A 19,477-nucleotide genomic window follows, 5' to 3' on the forward strand; every position below is an offset into this window, starting at 1 on the left:
CCTTTTGGCATCAGAGAAGAGGTAAGGTTGGTACAAGGTGTACCCAAGTTCACCTCCCCTTCCTCCCCTGTGTGACCCAGAAGGAGGGTGGTGTTTGATCATCCAGTCCCAATATCCGGATCTCCCATTAAGGCTCAGACAGCAGGAGCTTTCCATAATTTTTTTATATAAAACAAAATGGCCCCAGCCAAGAGGCAGGAAGAAAAGATTTGAAACATGAGTATGTACATCGATGGTGGAAGGCACAGCGGGGTCCATCCGGGGTGAGGAGTGGGGTGGGGGGGGCAGCAGGTTACACAGGTCTCAGCCGAAGCCACGGGGGCAGAAATAAAGTGCGTAGGTCCTGGGGCCCCCCACGGCCCAGAAGCAGCAGCCAACAGCCCTCCTCTTCCCGCCTCTGGCAGGGTTCAGTTGAGCGTGACACGGAGGTAGGAGGTGGGCACGTAACCTTCATCTCCCTGTTTCCGCCTGACCCGGGTCCAGCCATCGCCTTTGTCCTCTTCCATGAGACTAAGGTCTTCGCCCTCCGCCATGGAGATGGTACCCTCGCTGGACCCTGTGACATGGGGTGGTGGTGGGCTCAGGTCTGCTTTAGGCGAATCTAGCCATAAAGACGGCCCCCCAAGCCACTGATGTGCCACGTGGGCTGTCCTTACCTTCAAAGTGGTAGATGGCCACACAGTGACCTATGGGGGATGCAGGTTCCTCCTCAAAATCCTCATCGAACTCTGTGTAGATGGGAGCATCCTGACCCTCCTCTGAGGGGGGTTCTTCAGAGCTGGTTGGAGAGGGCAAAACAGATGAGGACAGCCCTCCTCCGCCCCGGCCCCTGGGCAGACTCAGACTCGCCTCCCTGCTCACCTCTCCTTGTTACGCTGTGATCCGCTGTTGCTGCTGCTGCTGCTGCTGTCTGGGGGGGCGCTGGCTGGGGGGTCTGGAGGCCGAGCATGCCGGCCCAGAGTGTCCCCCCGGTTGCTTAGGACCCGGCTCTCAGCTTCCGCCAGCCAAGTCTGAGAGGAGGGGACCACACGGTCAGTTCCAGGGCAGGGCTCCAGGGTCAGCCCGCTCTGGGCCCGGGAGGTTTCCTGAGATCACCCATGCACACCCAAGGCTGTGATGAGAAACAGCTGGAGTCCCCCCACAACACCTCCCTGTCCCCCCTACCCCCCCCCCCGGGGAAGTGACTCAGCCAGGCCCGCTGGCCCCCACCCCTCCCCAGGGTCTTCCCTGACCTCATACTTCTGCACTTCCAACTTCAGTCGTTCAATGTTGTTCAGGGTTTCTGTGATCCGGGGTTCCAAGCTGGCTGGGTCCCCCATCTGGGGTGTCTTCTCATATACATCCTTCATTTTCTTCAGGGCTTCCCTAGGACAAAGCAGACAGAGGAGAAAGAATCCCATGTGATTTAACAAGCCAAAACACATGGGCTTGGCTCCCAGGAGCTCAGCCAGGGCTTTCTAGCCTGGCTTCCAATCCCACTGTGGGCCATTTCTGAGTTGTGTGAGTTTGAGTTAAGTTACTGAAACTTTGTCTCAGGATGCTTGCCTTAAAAAATGAGAATATATCTGTATATCTCGTGGGAGCTGTTGTAAAGATTAGAACAGTGCCTTTAGTTATTCAGATGTATCTTGAGTGACTACTGTGTGCCAAGAACCCATTCTAGGCATTAGAGACACCGTACTAACAGGTCAATCGTGATCCTACCTCTGCTCAAAAGTTCTTAGGAAAACAGGAATCCTAATGATGCAAGAAAGATGTTTGGAATAGTGCCTGGCACACAATAACCTTCTGTAGATGCTAGGCGTTATTGCCACTCGTCCCTAGGCCGGATCTTCTCCGTGTCTACATAGACAGATAGGAACAGCTACAAGCACAGACCTTTGGAGTACGTCAAACCTGGGTTCAGTTTCTTTCCAGTCCTAACACCTCATGCATAGTACAGATGAGAAAACGGAGGTCTGGAAACAGCTAGAATTCAAAGCCAGTCTGTCTCAACTCTAGAGCACTCATCCATAACTCACACCCCATGAAAACTCAGGAACTCTAGAGTTCTGAATAGAACTTTACATCCATAAAAGCTGTTTTGTACAAGAGGTTCTGTGAAAATGGCAAGATATAATTTGGCTGCCTGTCTGCAAGTGGCAACCGTCATTCTTATTATGTAAGAGGACTGGGAAGAGAATCTTGTTGCTTGGAAAGAGTGAGTAAAAGATTGTCTTTTTTTTAATCTGGCAGGGTTTTTTTTTTTTTTATTGTTAGTGTTTTGAGTTATTAAATGAATAACCATATGCTTTTTTTTCCCCCTTTGAGCTGATTAACATACTGAATCAGACTGGTAGATTTTTAGATATTGAACCATCTTTGCATGACAGCGATAACCTCCGACTTATCATGTTTTTTTTGGTTTGTTTGTTTTGGTCTTTTATTCTTATTTTTTTCTTATGGTAAAATATACATAATATAAAATTTCCCATTTGAGCTATTTTTAAGTGTACAGTTCCATGGCATTAAACTAATTTGTGTTGTGCAATCACTAGTACCCACGTGATATATTATTTTTTAATACACCATTGGACTTGCTTGGCTAGGATTTTGCATCTAAGATCATAAGTAAAGGAAAGTAAACCCATCATTTGACTTTCTTGAAGTCTTGCTAGCTCAATTTTGGAATCAAGATTCCACCTGCCTCCTAAACAGGCTAGCAGCTCTCACTCTTTTTTCTGTTTGCTGGAATGACTTGTGTAAGATGGGACATAACTATTTCTCCTAAGTGGGGTAGGAATCACCTATAAATCCATCACGGCCTGGGGCTTACTGGGGAGATCTTCGAGGACCATTTCAACATAATTCATTTGTAATTTTTGCTTTGTTCCTGACCTGCCCACCACCTCTCCTTACCTCTGGTCGACTTCCTTCTGTAGTTCACGGTTCCGTTCTTCCAGCTGCTGCTGAAGCCGCTTTCTCTGCTGCTCTGGGGGCAAGTGGCTGAAATCCTCAGTCACCACTGTCTGCAAGGTGGAAGAGGACTGAGTTTGGGATCACAGAGTCTGAGCTTCCAGGCTCTAAGACACTCCTAAGACACTCCAAGTCCACCTTCCTTCCCACCCAAGGTTCTTGGGGGGCAAGGCCATGCACAGAGCAAAGCAGGTCCAGGTGGGGCAATGGGAGGAGGGGGCCCAGCCAGCGGCAGGAAGCGAGCCCAGGGTCCCGCCACCCGGCGGCTGGGCGGGCTGGGGCCGCCCCCTCCTCCCCCCCAGAGGCCTCACTTACCCCACGGCTGCCTCGAAGGCTGCGGAAGGATGCTAGCCGGGGTTTGACCGACTTACTGATCTCACTCAGTATGGCCAAGGGGTCGAGGCCGGAGCGGGGGGACGGGGGTCCATTAGGTAATGCTGATGGCAGGGGGCCCCCCAGGGGGGAGAGGGGTGGGGGGCGTGGCTACCGGCGGGGGCCAGGAAGGGCACAGGTCAGGAAGTGGGGGAAGATGTAGTGAACAAGGACGGATGAACGGACGAATGGTGGACGCAATAAAGAAAAAGGACAAAAAAACCAAATGGAGAAAAGACAAAAAAAAAAAAAAAAGTAAGAAAACCACAACTCAAGATGCACAATCACACACAGAAAATACATGCAAAGAGCAACACAAAAATCTGGGTGGTGGCAGGAGTGCATTAGATTGTGAGCCAGAAGTCCAGACCCCTCCCTCCCCACGGATCTCCCACGTCCCTTGCATCCTATACCTGGTACTTAAAACAGGGGGCTTGGGGGCGCAGGGAGGCCCATGTTTCTGCTCCCCCCTGGCTTTCTGGGCTCACAGTCTAGAAGGTGGAGGGAGAGGCATGCAGGAGTCAAGGTCTCAGACAAATATGGGGCCATCAAGGTCAAGGACAAGCTCAGAGAAGAGTCAAAGGCATGAAATACCAGAAGGGTCACAGCTGGGGTTTAAGCTGGGGGATTTCATCTATAAACTGAAAAGAGGTATCAAAGTATATGTCACAAGGGATCAAAAGTATAAAACAGGAGTCAAAGGTATAAACAAAGTGGGGAGGAGAGTAGTTCAAAGGTATAAGCCAGGGGTGTTCAGGTATGTGACTGACGTTGAAAGCCAAAAATCCCAGGAAAAAACAGCCTGAGGTTGGGGGGCCCAGAGACCCATCGGAGGATTGGAGAGACTCAGGGCAGGCCCTGGGACTGGTGACCCAAGCCCTCACCCAGCCCCAAATCCCACAGGCAGGCCTTCGCCCAGCATCCTGAGAAGCAGCAGACAGACGCCACAGGCCCCCCTCCTCGCCACCCACCCCTCAGCCTCGGGGGACTCCCAGGCCAATCGCCCGGCCGCCTTCCTTCCCTCCAGCCTGGGCCAGCAGCCAAGAGGAAAATTCCTGCCCGGGACTCAGCGTTCCGGCAGCTGGGGCTGACTCAGTGGGGGCCCCTGCTGTCCCCACTCACGTTCATCCCCTCCACCCCAAGGGCCCCGGCTCCCACCTTGTTCTTCTTGCCGAAGGGCCAGCGCTTAGCACGGCTGCGGCCCGGGCCTCGGAGCTCGGGCCGCCCATCTGAGGGGGTGCCCAGGCTGCTATCTGAGGGCGCTCGGTTCATGGGCTGGCTGAAGTCTTCAAATTCCACGTCGCCAGGGCGGGCGAAGCCAGATTTGTGCAGTTCAATGAGGACCTGGGAGTCCTGTGGGAGTGGGTGGGAGAGGGCAGTCAGGGGCAAGACTGGGTGTCCAGCCTTCCGGCTCCTCCTCCTTCTGCCCACCAAGCGGTCCACTTGCCCGGGACCAGGCACCTACATTCTTGGCATCCACAGCGTCTGCAGCTACCTTCATGCCCTCCAAACACTTGGCAATGATGGGCACCACCTGCAGCTCAGCCTCTGACAGGAGCCCGTACCCAGCCCCCAGGTGGGTGGCCCGGCGCTCATCCATGTCCTGAAGCTTCTATAGGGACAGGGGCGGGGGAGTTCTCAGGGGTGCTGGTGGGGGTGCGGTGGCAGAGTGATTCACTCCACAAGCATGATGGAGAGCCACTCTGGCCCCCAGCCCCAGCCCCAAGCCCAGGCTGGCGGGGAAAACACAGAGATTTCTGGGTCAATGTCATACAGGGCCATTTCAGGGGGGACTTTGAGGACCTCCCCTTCTTGCCCAGGGAGGCTTCTTAAAGGAGGTGAAAATGGAGTCAGGGATTGGAAGAAAAAGCAGACCCCGCACAGATACTGCCAGTCCCAGGCTTGGGACAGAAGCTGAAACAGAAGTGGGGAAATTCAAGACCTTTGAAGAGGGGTTGTTAGAGCTGAGGTCTGAAAGAGAGGACAGGAGTTTCAAAAGAAAAGAAAGACCCCTCTGGCAAAAAGAACAGCTTGAGTAAAAGTAGAGCTCACCGTGATTATTTGTTTCTAATTTCCTTTCAATTCAGAGATTAGGGCATTATAGCTGGGGTTTTTAACAAATGTGTAGGAGTTCGTTAACTGTGTGTCGTCAGGCTGGAGGTTTGAAGCACTCACATCAAATATCTGGGGCATCTGGGAAAAGTAGAAGTGAGCCTGGTCTCGGTTGAACCGCTGCAGTTGGGCTGCGTACTCATTTTTGCTTTCTTCTGCCATGTGACTCCGAAGGTGGGCTTGCTGCTTGGCCTGAGGAATATGGAGGCGGGGGTCACTGCCAGGTCTTGGCCCTGCCCAACCCTGACCCCCAAGCCTGTCTCAGACCACACCAGCACCTTCTCCACATCAGCCTTGGTGGCGTTGATATCCTGGTCCAGCCGCTCGGCGGTCTGGGCTGCCTTCTCGGCCTCCCGGCAGTCCCGCTCAAACTTCCGCTTACTCTGTGTTGGGGACAGAACCAGCATGAAGGAGCCGCCAACCAAGGTTTCAGGGACTGGCGGGACATCACCCAGCAAGTGGGGGTGGGGGCAACAGGCAGGTTGGAAACCCACAGAGGAGGAGGGGTCTGGGCCAGACAAAGAGGGTATCTCAGTGGATCAGCAACCCTCAGCCCGCTCCTCAGGACCAGAGCCACCCTTCTCCACACCCACAAACTCACATTCTCCAGCTGTTTGAAGCCACCTTCCAGCTGCTGCTGGGCCCGACGGCCTTCTTGGAAGTGCTGTGGAAAGAGGACAGATAAGGTTCACCCCAGTTGCAGGGGCCCTCGGGAAGTCCCAGGGAGGGGATCACCCACCATCTTTCTCTCCTGCTTCATCTCCTGTGAGTACTTGGCCAGCTCGAGACACACACGGACACTGAGGTTCTCAGCCACCAGCTCCCGCTGACCAGCAAAATCATTCACCTCCTGGAGAATCTGCACGAAGGACTGTTGTTGGCTGAACCTTTGGGGTGGGGGGAGTGGAGGAGGCACGGGCTGAGGGTCAGGGTCCCTGGAGCCAGATGCCCCAGGACCCACCTCCATTTGAGAAAGGGTAAGCCCCAAGACATTGACCCCAGAAGCAATGATACATTCTGGTCCACCATCCTTATTGCCAACCTTTGAGTGAGACACAGAACTCAGAATTTTGGGGGTTTTAAAAAGCGAATAAGATGCTTATACCATCTTTTATGCATCACCCTAGTGGTGTCAGCGGCAGCATTTTGTAACCAAACACTCTAAGTATTTTTGCAGTGGGAAGTATTGACATTCACGCTCAGTAGGATAAAAAAGCAAGACTGTAACTGTAATTAATTAACATTAAGTCAGTTCGGGCCTCCAAACAAGTTACCAGAAAAACTTAATTTCTAGAGCTTTTTGAATGCTGGAACCGGGGGCCTAGAATAAAGTGAAATGGGCTGGGCATTGTTGTAACACATCTTATGCTTCGCATGAGCCCCTACAAGGCCGTCATCATCATCATCATTCCTGATTCACAGGTGAGGAAAACAGAGGCACAAAAACTCCGTCACTTGCCCAGGGTCACTCATTGAGTAACTGCTGGAGCCTCTCCCATTTAATAGGGGAGGAAAATGGAGGCGGAGAGCTTGAGTAAACTGGATAAAGCAGTCGGGCTAGAAAGTAGTGGATTTAAAGCTCCAACCCAAGTAATACGGTTCCTGCATCCAAGCTCAGATCTCTAGGTGGACTTGAGGTGAGAGGTGGGGGACCGGTTTGGGTTTGGGTGGTCCAGCTTGAGGGAGAGGAAGTGGGTCCAACACCCTCTACCCTCCCAAATTTAGCCCTGCAGCCCCTTCATTCTTACTTGGATTCAGGGTCATCTTTGGTAGGTCTCTTGGGCAGATATTTTTTCACCAAGCTCCTACAGAGAGAGGCAGGAAGGCTGAGCCCCCAGCCCTCCAACCGCTCCCCCTAACCCAAGGGCGCGTCCACCCTAGGGTCTCACCGCAACTGCTTTGCATAAGCCTGCTCCACCTCGGTCCGCTCTTTCACGAACTTCACGTATCTGTCCAACAGGTCCAGTCCCCATTGCGTGTGCCGCTCAAGCACCTCAAACTGATCCTAGCGGGGGATTGAGAGGACTAGGGTCAAGATCCTGCGACCCCACAGCCCGCCGACCAGGCGCAGGGGAGCCTCAAGGCTCCGAGCTCCAAGAAGGAGTGGCTTCCCGGCCCCGCCCCGGAGCGGCGCGGGGGGAGGCAGGAAACCGGCGGGAACCCCCTCCCCTTCCCGGGAAGGACCAGGGAACAGGGGCGGGGCCCCAGCCGGACTACAGGGTCCCCTCTCCCGACGGCCAAGAGGGGTGTGGAATGGGGCAAGGCCACACCCCCTGCCTCAGCTCCCCTAATCCCCCCCAGATTCTGGAAAATCCGGCCGGCCCGGCGTGAGTCAGGGCCAGAGGGGCAGGGTTCCCCGAAGCTTGGGGGGCCCCAGAATGGCCAGAGGGCAGGCACCAGGTTCCCCCGGTCGCCATGCTTCCCTGGATCCCCTGAGGGGGCATTCAGATCCGCTCATTGACTCCACTGCACCTCCAAAAGAAATCCCAGAGTTGGGGTGGGGGGCGATCTAGTTACCCCGGGGCACCCAGGAACCCAGGAGTGTCACCGCCCCCCAGAAAGAGGAGGAATTAGAGGTCCCGGTTTGGATAGGTGAATTCCTGGGGCTTCCACAGCAGAGGTTAAAGGCGGCCTGGTGGCGGCCCCTCCCAGGGCCTGGGGCGGATGGCGGGAGGGGGCTGAGGCCGAGCCCCGCAGCCCCCTCCCCCCTACAGCGTCCCCAAGCCCCTAATTGTTGATTAGAGGCGACGAAAGGGAGGTCAGGACTTCCAGGTCCCACGTGGGTTTGAAAGTAGCCAGAGGGTCCCCTCCCCCGCCCCAGCCGGACAGGCGGACGGCGGGCAGGGACCCAGGGGCCGTAAGATAAGCCGCCGGCCCAGACCAGGGTGCTCAAAATAGGTGACCTCTCCCGGCCGCCCCGGCCTGATCCCAGGGCTTCTTCTGCCCTCCTCACTCTGAACCCCTTACCTCAGTTTCCCTACTCCACTCCTGCAAGGTCGCCCTCCGCTCCCAGGCGTCCCGAAACGCCCTGGGAAACTCCGAATGGGGGCGGAGAGCGGGGATTCCGGGGATCGGTGGAAGAGAAAGAGAAGAGCCCCCGCTAGGGTACTGCAGGGGCAAAGTGGGGGTCTAGACTCCAGGAAGAGAAAAACTTGGAGCCAGGCCAATCGGACTCACCCACAGTTCGGTGCCCCAATCCATGCTGCTCCCGCCGATGCAGACGTCGCCGCACCCGGTCCCCGCCGCCCGCCGCCCTCCGAGGGGAGACTCAGCCCAGGGCGGTGAGCCGGGCCCCGCCCCGCTCAGGCCCCGCCCACTCCAGTCTCAGTCACGCCCCATAGACTCTGCCACGCCCCCGCCCGCGCGGAGTCACTGCACAGCCCCCTGAAGGTGGGGCCCCCAAAGAGGCGGGGCTCAACGGACGCCCCGCCCCCTCTTAAAGAAACGTCGCCACCCGACGCCGCTGGACAGACTCCTTAAAGGACCCCCACCCATTTTCCAAATCCCCTGAAACCCTCTTGTCCTCCCCACCCCTGCTCCGCCCCGGACTGTTTTTCCTTTCCTCTTTCCTATCAACTATTCCTTAAAGTGCCAAGACAATAAAATCCCAACTCAAGAGGTCCTTCCCCCACCCCGTCGCAGGGAGAACCTGAGGTCACCCGGCTCTTGCGGGCCGGCCCGGCTCCAGACGTCTACGGTCGTCCCACTAATGGTCTGGTCCCTCCGGCCACAGGGCGGATGGGAGGACTTCGATCCTGCCCAGGACGCGCCTCCGCCAAGGCTGGGTCCATTAGTGCCCCCACCGCATCCTGCTTCCCTCCCTAAAGTCTGCTCTGGGAAACTGAGGACAGGCCGTCCTTGGGGCGCCGGGCCCAGGCCTTTCCCCGGCTTCCGTCCAGTTCGTGCTTGCACCTGCCCATTTTCCAGTTGCATCCATTAAGGCCAAATCAGGTTTAATTGTCTGCACCGACCCTGGGATTCCGACTCCGACCCCAACGACCCCCGCCCCTCCTCCCACACTCGAGCCCTGGTGTTTTGGAAGTCTGTCACCTCCCTCATAAAAGTCTGTTCACACCTTGTTAATCCCTTTGAGGCACTGGGATGAAAGGGGAGAGATCCCGGCAGCAACTGCCTTCATCTTCTCCCGCCTTTGGTTCTTCTCTTTGGCTACTGAGGTGACAGTTGCCCTGCTGGGGCTGGGGGTTCCGGGCCCCATGGGGACAAGTTAGGCACCGAGGCTCCGGTCTCCCAGTACAAAGACCGGGGAGCCCAGGAAGATAGCTCCAGGAGCCCACACTGGGACCGATGGCTCTGCGGGGACCTGGCCCCACCTGCTGGTGGCTTCTGAGTTAGAACACCTCAAATTGCAGAGTAGACTTGTGCTCCAGAGGTTGAAGGATCAGAATAGTCAGGAGCTCAGCCCGGGGTCTGGGATTCGGTAGTTCAGCCTGGGGGTAGGGTCTCAGATCTAACTGAAATTGGGATTTATCCCAGGAGGGGATCACAGTTAGGATGGGGTTTGACTGAGATCGGAGGCTTAGCAGAGGGGTCAGCCACCCAGTTGAAGGCCTGCGACTCAAACTAAGGTCCAGGGTCCAGTCCTAATCTGAGGTCAGGACTCAGTCCCAGTGGGAGCTCAGCCAGAGATTAAGGGTCAGTATAGGTTAAGGGTAGAAGGAGACGGGGGAGTCTGGGTTTCAGGCTCAGGTCGGGGTTCAGCTGCAGGTAGGGAGCTCAGTCTTGGGCCGGGGTTCAGCCTGAGTCAAGACCAGCCTGGGATCTGGGGGTGGGCCTCCTGCGCCTCACTCCAGAATAGGATTCATCTAAGGCTGGGGATTCAGCCTGAGATCACAGGTCATCCTAGGGTTAAGGTTTAGCTTGGGGGCAGGTTTTGGCCTCTCAGTGGATCAGGAAGATTAGGAGAACAGGACAGGCTTTAGCAAATGCGTGTGTTTACCAAAACCCTGAGCTTTGGCTGGGAGCCACATCCCCAGGGTAAGAAAGAGGAAGTCCGTCCTTAGGGATACTGGGAAATGTAGTTTATTAAATGCCCTATTGAGCTATCGGCTCCCACTGCATTCCGGGTACTGTAGTTCTGAACCAGTCTGTCAGTTACGAGTGGGTGGAGGAATTCCCCTCCGGGGACCGGATATTAGATCTACCACAATTGGTTGGATGGACTGTTTATCAGATTATATCCGGGACAATCTTTCTAATGATTGGTGACGGTGGAGGCGGGATTAAGCGAAATCCTCACTCCCATTCGGAGCCGCTGTTGTCCATTTGGTGTCGTATAGGGAGGGCTTGCGAGGAAAAGAGCGCTGACTGGTTGAGCGGGCCGAAAACGCTATTAGGTCGGCCCCCACCGTGCAGCGATTGGCTCACCGGTAGGCGGGCCCGGAGGCGCCAGAGGCGGTGTCAGGGGAGGAGGTGGCTCCAGAGATGGCAGTGAGCGAGAGGAGGGGGCTCGCCCTCCGCAGCCCCGCGGAGTGGGGACACCGGCTACTTCTGCTGCTGCTGTTGGGCGGCTGCTCTGGGCGCATCCACCGGCTAACGCTGACAGTGAGTCCCGCCGCGAGGCGGTCTGGGGTGGGGTGCGCAGCTTTGCCCCGGAGAAGCCCCTGGCTTGGAGTGGTCTCGTCCTCCCTCCCCCGCTCCTTACGCGGAATGGAGCGATCCGGGGACCCCGCTTCCAAGCCCGGAGTGGTCTCGTCCGAGGAATCCCCCTCAGTCCTCCTGTTGGAGTGGCCTGGCCAGCCACGCTAGGGTCGTGCCCCGCCCACCGAGGGTGGGGCTTCATCTCCTGCGACCCGAGACTCCGAGCCCTGTAAATTCTTGGGATCGCTTTGGGGGCGTTAGGGACCCTTGACGCCGCCCAGGAAAGTCCCTCGGGGTTCTAGAATGGGGTCCTCTAGGTACTCACTGGGGTCTTGGGGGTTCAGTTGTAATCTAAAAATTTTCCCGGAGATGAGGGCCAGGCGTACCACGATGCCTAACTCTGCTCTCCAAGTGGTGCTCACTCAGTGAGGGGACTTACAGGTGTCCCAGGTTTTCTCTTCCTGGACTCTCCGAACAGTGGCCAGAGAATCCAGAGCCACCCTGTCCCTGCCTGGGATTGGTCTGGGGTCACAGCCTCCGGGGTGGCCTTCTCTGCCTCTTCTGTCACCCTTTGGACCTGTCCTAAATATAGGGATACCAGGAGGGGACCAAGGCCCTTGGGGGAACCTTATACCAGAGCCCGGGGGCTGGGCTGGTGGGAAGTCTGAACTGCCTCTGCCTCCTCCTCCGGCAGGGGGAGAAGCGAGCAGACATTCAGCTGAACAGTTTCGGCTTCTACACCAACGGCTCCCTGGAGGTGGACCTGAGCCTCCTGCGGCTGGGCCTCCCGGAGACAGAAGAGAAAGCCCCGCTGGTGAGGAGCTTTGAGGAGTTTGCTGGAAGAGGGAGAGGTGCACAAGTTCCTGAACTACCCCCCTCATTGCCGCATCTGGTTCTGGATTCACATTCTAGCTCTGCCTCTCACCCATGTGATCTTGGGCAAATCCCTTGGCCTCTCTGAGCCCTCTGTTTCCTCATCTGTAACATGGGAATAATAAAATCTATGCAGTATGTGCTAGGCACTGAGCTGGGGGCGGGGAAGGGAGCATACCAGTGAACAAGACAGCCCCAGTTCCTAAAGTTAAAATGAGTAGGTAGTATTTACTGAACAGCCCCTGGGTACCATGTACCAGGTACCATGCAGATCAATTTCCATGGGTCTGATCCATCACAGGCACCTCTCAGGGATGCTGTGAAAATGTTACACCTGTAAACCCAATTTTACAGGTGTTTACACAGACTCTGAGGTATGTGAATTGCTCAGAGTCCCAGAACCGGGGTGTAGATCCAAGTGTGCTGGATTTCAGAGCCCAAAGCAGGAAGCCGTGAACATTCTATTTAATTTATTTTTCACATCAGCATTTTAAATGGGATGGGGGGATCAGGGTGGGCCAGGTCCAGAGGACCAGCAAGGGTCTCCCTGGGGAAGTGACATCCCAGTCGAGAGGCACGGATGGTTAGCAGTTAAAGGAAGAGGGTTGGGGGTGCTGAGGGGTTGTTGGAAAAGTCAGTCAGTGAGTACCCGATTTGAATGTAGTAGGTATCCAGGAAAGTTGAGGTTATGGATCTATTGCCACTGAAAGGTGGCTTGGAGGCCCCTGCTAGCGTCCCTCTCATTGTCCCCTCTTCTTTCCACCTGCCAGGTGGGGTTCAGTCTGACCCGCGTTCGATCTGGCAGCATTCGCTCCTACTCAGTGAGTGGAGGGAGTCTGGTGGGGAGGGAAGGAGGAGAGACTGGGGCAGTGGGAGGGGAGGGCTGTCTGTCCTCTGGAAACCAGAGGCCCCTGTTCTTTCCCAGAGGAGGGAGCAGGAAGAGACCCTTGTCCCAGTGGATGGGGAGGGAGGCAGGGTGAGGCTGGGCCAGTGGGAGTGGGTAACCAAGCCTCCCTGCTGCCCACTCTCCAGAGCCAGGACTCCCACGACTGTCCTCTCTGGAAGAACAGTAGCAACTCCCTGGTTCTCTTCCTCATCAACACCAAGGATCTGCAGTGAGTTGGGGGGGGGTGGATCCCCTAAAGATCCATCATTTGTGTTTCCCTGGTTGTAATACCCACATGAACTGTTCAGGAATGAAGCCAGCCAGAGAGAATCTTGACTCCCTTGGGAAGAAAGCCACCGGCTTTTTAATTTTGCCTTCAAGCCTTCTGATTATGGGACAGAGAGAAGGGAGGGGTGTCCGGGGAGTATTGGCGTCTCAGGGCAGAAGTCCGCCCCAGAGGGGTGTTGTGAGAATTAAGAAGAGTCATTCATACTTGTTGCCTGCTCCCTATGCACGAGGCAGTGTCCTGCGAGCTTTACAGGTGTTAACTCATTGATTCCTTGTACCATTGTTATCCCCATTCTAATGAAAAAACTGAGGCCCAAAAGCTGGGATTTGAAGCCAAACAGCCTGACACCAGGGTCCAGTGATACCCTGATGCCTCTCTGTATAATTGGCATTTTTGTAAATACAGCATTTTCTTTTTAAACAATGGACTTCAGTAGAATGAGTGACTCAAAATCACAGGAAACAACAAATAATCGCTGGTGTGGTCAGCATAGGGATGCGGCAGCCATCTGATGGGTGGTGGCCAAATGCTGAAACTTGGTGACCACCGATTGGGCCCAACGCTGGCCCCCAGAGAGGAGACCCAGAGGAGCCACTGAGTCCCTCGGCACAGCTGGTGTTGCCTCACCCCAGCCTTCAGGCTCCCGGCCTCCTCCCCCAGGGTCCAGGTGCGAAAGTATGGGGAGCAGAAGAAGCTCTTCATCTCTCCTGGGCTCCTCCCCCAAGAGCCCTCCGAACTGGGGCTCCCGAAGTCAGAGCACGCGATCACCCCCAAGGTGGACAGCGGTGAGTCCGGTTAACGGGGCGGGGGGGGGGCGTGGCCGCTCCATGCTCCGCCCCCCAATCCGTCTGCCGTCTGTCCTCTAAACTCATCCACCTGTCCCCCACAGGGACCACCACTGCCCCCAACAAGGCCAAGTTGAAACCCACAATGTCACAAGGAGACCAACAGGTTTGGGGAAGCCAGGGCGGGAGGGAGGAAAGCCGGCCCCCTGGGAGCAGCTGATGGTGATGGAGATGTTCTGTCCCCCTCCGCCCCCCAGGGCGTCAGTAGGAAAGACCAGGAGCTGGTGTTGGGCCTGGGCCATCTCAATAACTCCTACAACTTCAGTGTGAGTGTCTGTGAGTGCCTGCAGCTCCACCCCTCCCCGGAGTGGAGACTCCCAAGCTGAAGCCTCCTCTCCCCTCTGTCCGCACCCCCTCCCCAGTTCCACGTGGTGATCGGCTCCAGGGCCGAGGAAGGCCAGTACAACCTCAACTTCCACAACTGCTACAACTCCGTGCCCGGACGGGAGCAGCCGTTCGACATCACGGTGAGAGCAGGGGCGGGCAGCGGGTTCACGGAGCACTGATGCCGGGCCAGGTACACCATGCCCATTTGGAAGACAGGAAGACTGAGGCTGAGAAATGGGGAGTCGGCCGGCGAGAGAGAGGGAGAGCTGGTGACTCACACTCGTGGCCCTGCAAGCCCAGAGCTAGTGTGCAACCCTCCCCCCACCACCACTGCCCGCCCCACGCAGGTAATGATCCGGGAGAAGAACCCCGAGGGCTTCCTGTCGGCTGCGGAAATCCCCCTCTTCAAGCTCTACATGATCATGTCCGCCTGCTTCCTGGCTGCCGGCATCTTCTGGGTGTCCGTCCTCTGCAAGAACACGTAATGCCCCTGCCCCTGGGGGTCCCCCACCTCCCTCATCACACCCTAACCGATGCCCTACCACTCCCTCTGTCCCCAACTCGTCACCAGGTACAATGTCTTCAAGATCCACTGGCTCATGGCGGCCCTGGCTTTCACCAAGAGCATCTCCCTCCTCTTCCACAGTGTGAGAGCCCTGGGCCGGGAGCAGGAGGGGCTGGGCTGGGGTCTCCAGGGCCAGGAAACATCTCTACAGGCCATTCCCCAGACCTCTGCAGACCCTGGACTGGGCGCTCTAATTGGCCATCCACGTGTCTATCCATTTTTATCATGGTGGCCAGCTGTCCCTCCGGTCCTTTTGTCTAGCCGTGATGGCCCACCTTTCAGTCTGACCGTTGGCCCAGCTGTGACTGTCCACTTGGCTGATGGTCTCACTGTCCATCCATCTGACCTTCCCTCCATTGTCCCAAGTGTGATTGTCCATCCCTCTGTCCAGTCACCTGTCTGACCATCGTTCGGACGGTGACTGTCCGTTTCTGAGCCCGCCTGCCACCCCGATCATAACCGTCAGTTCAGTCAACTTCCTGGCCACCCATCCGACGTCCCTGCCATCCACCCAGTTGTAACCACCCCCTCCCGCCCCCTCCTTTCATCTATCTGACTGTCCATCTGTCCATCCACCTCCAGATCAACTACTACTTCATCAACAGTCAGGGCCACCCCATCGAAGGCCTCGCTGTCATGCACTACATCACGCATCTGTGAGTGCCCCCCTCTGCGGGGCTGGGTGGCGGGCAGGGGAGGGCCGGGCTCTGCAGTCTCACCACACCTCCTGCCCCAGGCTGAAGGGCGCCCTCCTCTTCATCACCATCGCCTTGATCGGCTCCGGCTGGGCCTTCGTCAAGTACGTCCTGTCTGACAAGGAGAAGAAGATCTTCGGGATTGTGATCCCACTGCAGGTGTGGACGGAGGCCCCAGGGGTGGGAGAGGGGTGAGGGCGTGCCCACGCCAGGCATACCCACCTGTGCACCCCCCTGCCCCCGCAGGTCCTGGCCAACGTGGCCTACATCGTCATGGAGTCCCGAGAGGAGGGCGCCAGCGACTATAGGGTCTGGAGGGAGATCCTCTTCCTGGTGGATCTCATCTGCTGCGGCACCATCCTCTTCCCCGTGGTCTGGTGAGGCTCCCTCGATGGACCCCCTCCCCTGCCGGCCTGGGCGGAGGCAGTGCTGACCACTCCCTGTGTCCCCTACCCCGGCCCAGGTCCATCCGGCACCTCCAGGACGCATCTGGCACTGACGGGAAGGGTGAGGCGCTGCTCCCCCAGGAGGACTGCTGTGCCCGCAGCCCTCATCCAGCTCCCGGCCCCTCCTGCTGAGCCCAGGATGCCCCTTCCATCCGCTGCCTGCCTCCTCCTGTCTCTCTACCATCCCCTGGACGTCCCTCTCCATGCCATGCCCCAGAGACCCTCCCTCCCCACAAGGTCCTCCCTGTCCCAGCCCTCTTCTACCCCTGTCCATTTCAACTGTCCCCAGCCTCCTCCCCTTGACCGCCGCTCTCTCTGCCCACCCCTCAGTGGCAGTGAATCTGGCCAAGCTGAAGCTGTTCCGGCATTACTACGTCATGGTAGGAACCCTGTTCCCCACTGGGAGGGAGCTTTGGAGGGAGGGCAACCAGCCCATTGGCACATCCACCCTAACCCCTCCATCTGCAGTCCCTCTGAGCCCTGCGCCTCTGCCCATAATCCCCAGGACCCATCCCCAGGTATCCCCAGTAGTCCTGGTGGTCTCACACCCCGGTGGGCCCCCGGCCCCTGTGCCCACCCGTGTCCCTGCAGGTCATCTGTTACATCTACTTCACGCGGATCATCGCCATCCTGCTGCGGGTGGCCGTGCCCTTCCAGTGGCAGTGGCTGTACCAGGTGAGCACCGGGAGGGCTGGACAGACAGACAGCGGAGGTGGAGGCTGGAGGCACGTGCCTGATGCTCCCGCTCTGCCCTCCGCCGGCCCCCAGCTCTTGGTGGAGGGCTCCACTCTCGCCTTCTTCGTGCTCACGGGCTGCAAGTTCCAGCCCGCAAGGGATAACCCGTACCTGCAGCTGCCCCAGGAGGACGAGGAGGACGTGCAGATGGAGCAAATGTGAGTCCTGGCGCTGGGGGCGGGGGAGGGTGAGGGCTAGGGGCGGGGCTTGGGCAGCTGGGCGCGGGGCGGGGCCCCAGAGGCTTCGGGGTGGGTGTGGGGGGCCTGGGTGGGCAGGGCGGAGGCCTGGGGCTGGGCCAGGAGGCTATGGGGTGGGTGGACGGAGCCTGGTACCCCTCAGCTCCTGGCTCACTCCCTTGCTGTCTGCCTCCAGAATGACAGATTCTGGGTTCCGGGAAGGCCTGTCCAAGGTCAACAAAACGGCCAGCGGGCGAGAACTGTTATGATGATGTCCCCACCTCGGACAGTCCTTCGTCCTCCTTCGTCCTCTCCTCACACGTTCCTCACTGTAGCATCTCCCAGAGCGCGGCTGGGAGGAGGAGGAGGGGGCCAGTGCTCGTACGGCACCCAGCTCCCCGAGACCCGAGTTCCTGGAGCCTGTCCCGAAGAAGACAGACAGCCTCCCACCGCCTCAAGTGCTGAGCAGCCCTGTCCCCACCCGGGACCACCCCCTACTTGCAGCTGTACAATGATGACCAGTCTGTTTTCCTGCCCCGGGTTCTTGCCTCTCTGAGGCGTGAGCGCTAACGGAGAGGCTGTGTTTGAAGTTTGGAGACGCGTGCTGGGGGCGGGGTGAGGGGGGCGGGAGAGGGCTCAGCACCCACTGCTTTGCAGTCAATAAATGTTAATGGAGTGACTGCTGCATGTTGGGTCCCGTGCTGGGTGCTGCGGGCGGTGCCGCGACCCAGACCGCCCAGTCCCAGCACTCGTGTCGCCGGACGTTTTCATCACAGGGCCCTGGCCCGGCCTGGGGAATCAGAGGTGAACAGAGAAGTGAGGAAAGGATGCAGAGGAGGGGACGACACGTGCAAAGGCTGGAGGGGTTGAAAGGCCCACAGGAAGCCAAGTGATTGCTATATGCCACACCCTATTCTAAGGCCTCCATAGTCTTTAACTGATTCAAAATCTTAGGCAGCACAGAGAGTCTGTGTAATTTGCCCAAGGTGACACAGCGAGCAAATTGTTGGAAGGCTCAGGACTCAAATGGCCAGCAGTCTGGTTCCAGAGCTGTCCTTTACCACCGTGTGCACCGCCCCTCTGCACCTAGGCTCCCGGCCACCAAGCCTCTTGACCTTGCTCCCTATTTGGTGTGTGACCCTGTGAAGCGGCTTAATCTCTCTGTTTCCTGGCATGTAAAATGGGGACCCTGTAGAGTTGAGTGTCACGGGTGGTAGTGGGAGTCAGTGGCTCAGCACAGTGCCCTCCCACACAGCCTGGCCTTTCCTGGATTTCCCTGAAGCTTCAGGGATCACGGCAGGTTAGAGATGCAGCTGCACACACCTGCAGTCAGGCTCCCAGGATGCATTTCTTCCCCCGCCATGCTTCATCCTTTAACTCAAACACTAGACCTCTTTTGGAGCTCTGAGCGCTATTCCTTGGTGTGTGTGGGGGGCGGGGCACAGTCATGGGACAGGGGAAGGGAACCAGGGCTGAGGTCAAGGTTTCCTGCAAGCGGAAACATGTATAACTGGGGCCCAGATGAACATATAGCCCAGCCAGACAAAGAAGGAAGTGGGAAGGCATTGCAGACTGAGGAAGTTATGCAGCAAGGCAATGCCCAGAATAGCTTGCGAGTTGTGCTGCAGGTCTGGCTGGGGCCAGTGGAGGGACAAGGGCAGCCGGCGGCAGCCTGAAGATAGGCAGACACACTTGGACTGGATGCTGGGTCTCACAGAGCCAAGGAAGAGTTTAAAGCATGGAGAGATATGGCCACACAGGGTGGATGTTTTACTCCACATGAATGCTGGGAGAGGCAGACTCATGACTCCTCCAGCGTGTCCCCATCCTGACCCCCAGAACCCATGATTATGTTCCCTTACATGACAAGAGCCACTTTGCAGGTATGATTAAATGAAGGATCTCAGAATGAGGGATAATTCTGGGTTTCTCTGGTGGACACATTGTCATCACAAGGATCATTTTAGGGATGCAGTGGGGTCAGGATCAGAGAATGAGATGTGATGCTGGAAACAGGCTAGAATTTTGTGCTTTGAAGATGCAGGAAGGGACCACAAGCCAAGGGATGCAGGCAGCCCCTAGAAGCTGGAAAAGGCCAGAAACAGATTCTTTCCGAGAGCCTCCATAGGAAACAGCCCTGCTCACACCTTAATTTCAAACTCCTGCCCTCTAGAACTGTAAGATTCTAAAAATGTATTGTTTTAAGCTCCCAGGGTTGTAATCGTTTGTTACAGCAGCGGTCAGAAGCTCATACAGTTTAGGAACGTGAACGCCAGAGCCCAGCTGCCAGGGTTTAAATTCCAGTTCTTACCAGCTAGAGGATCTTGGGCAAGTGGCCAAAGCCCCAAGTTTCTTTGTAAAATGGGGACAGTGATAGCACCTAAGGCATTTGGAATAAACAAGATGCGAGAAATTGACGCTGCCGCTGAGCCTCACGGTTCACGGTCACGAGCACCTATGCCTGTATTATACATCTTAATTCTGTAAAAGGAACGCAAAGGTGTGTTTTAGGGAAAAGTCTCCCATTGCTATGGACTAGATGAACTGGAGGAGATGAGCCTACGCCAGAAAGGCCAGGGACCACAAGGGCAGGGAGAAGGGAT

General features: G+C 56.9%; 2 protein-coding genes across 4 annotated transcripts; one reads left to right on the top strand and one right to left on the bottom strand.

The window, feature by feature from the left end:
* Positions 1 to 146: 146 nt before the first annotated feature.
* On the bottom strand, positions 147 to 8,769 carry TRIP10 (thyroid hormone receptor interactor 10). Of its 3 annotated transcripts, XM_032465745.1 has the most exons (15): positions 8,617 to 8,769; positions 7,329 to 7,444; positions 7,188 to 7,244; positions 6,179 to 6,326; positions 6,041 to 6,103; positions 5,718 to 5,822; positions 5,503 to 5,631; positions 4,793 to 4,939; positions 4,486 to 4,680; positions 3,271 to 3,438; positions 2,899 to 3,008; positions 1,233 to 1,365; positions 862 to 1,010; positions 657 to 778; positions 147 to 556 (listed from the first exon to the last, which is right to left on the bottom strand). In XM_032465745.1, the coding sequence occupies exons 1-15, from the start codon at positions 8,638 to 8,640 to the stop codon at positions 408 to 410; spliced, it is 1,815 nt and encodes a 604-aa protein (XP_032321636.1). In that variant the 5' UTR covers positions 8,641 to 8,769; the 3' UTR covers positions 147 to 407. The 3 variants fall into 3 exon arrangements, with proteins under 3 accessions (XP_032321636.1, XP_032321637.1, XP_032321638.1); XM_032465746.1 differs by lacking the exon at positions 4,793 to 4,939; XM_032465747.1 differs by lacking the exon at positions 3,271 to 3,438.
* A 2,067-nt stretch (positions 8,770 to 10,836) lies between these two features.
* GPR108 (G protein-coupled receptor 108) lies at positions 10,837 to 17,554 on the top strand. The gene is made up of 18 exons (XM_014553149.2): positions 10,837 to 11,001; positions 11,732 to 11,851; positions 12,681 to 12,731; positions 12,943 to 13,025; positions 13,746 to 13,870; positions 13,975 to 14,036; positions 14,128 to 14,196; positions 14,293 to 14,397; positions 14,605 to 14,738; positions 14,829 to 14,904; positions 15,405 to 15,478; positions 15,559 to 15,676; positions 15,764 to 15,894; positions 15,981 to 16,024; positions 16,294 to 16,343; positions 16,555 to 16,638; positions 16,732 to 16,856; positions 17,071 to 17,554. Exons 1-18 carry the CDS (start codon positions 10,882 to 10,884, stop codon positions 17,141 to 17,143), a joined length of 1,644 nt encoding a protein of 547 aa, XP_014408635.1. The 5' UTR covers positions 10,837 to 10,881; the 3' UTR covers positions 17,144 to 17,554.
* Positions 17,555 to 19,477: the final 1,923 nt, after the last annotated feature.

Source organism: Camelus ferus, chromosome 22 (genome assembly GCF_009834535.1).
Source record: "Camelus ferus isolate YT-003-E chromosome 22, BCGSAC_Cfer_1.0, whole genome shotgun sequence".
Lineage (NCBI taxonomy): Eukaryota > Metazoa > Chordata > Mammalia > Artiodactyla > Camelidae > Camelus > Camelus ferus.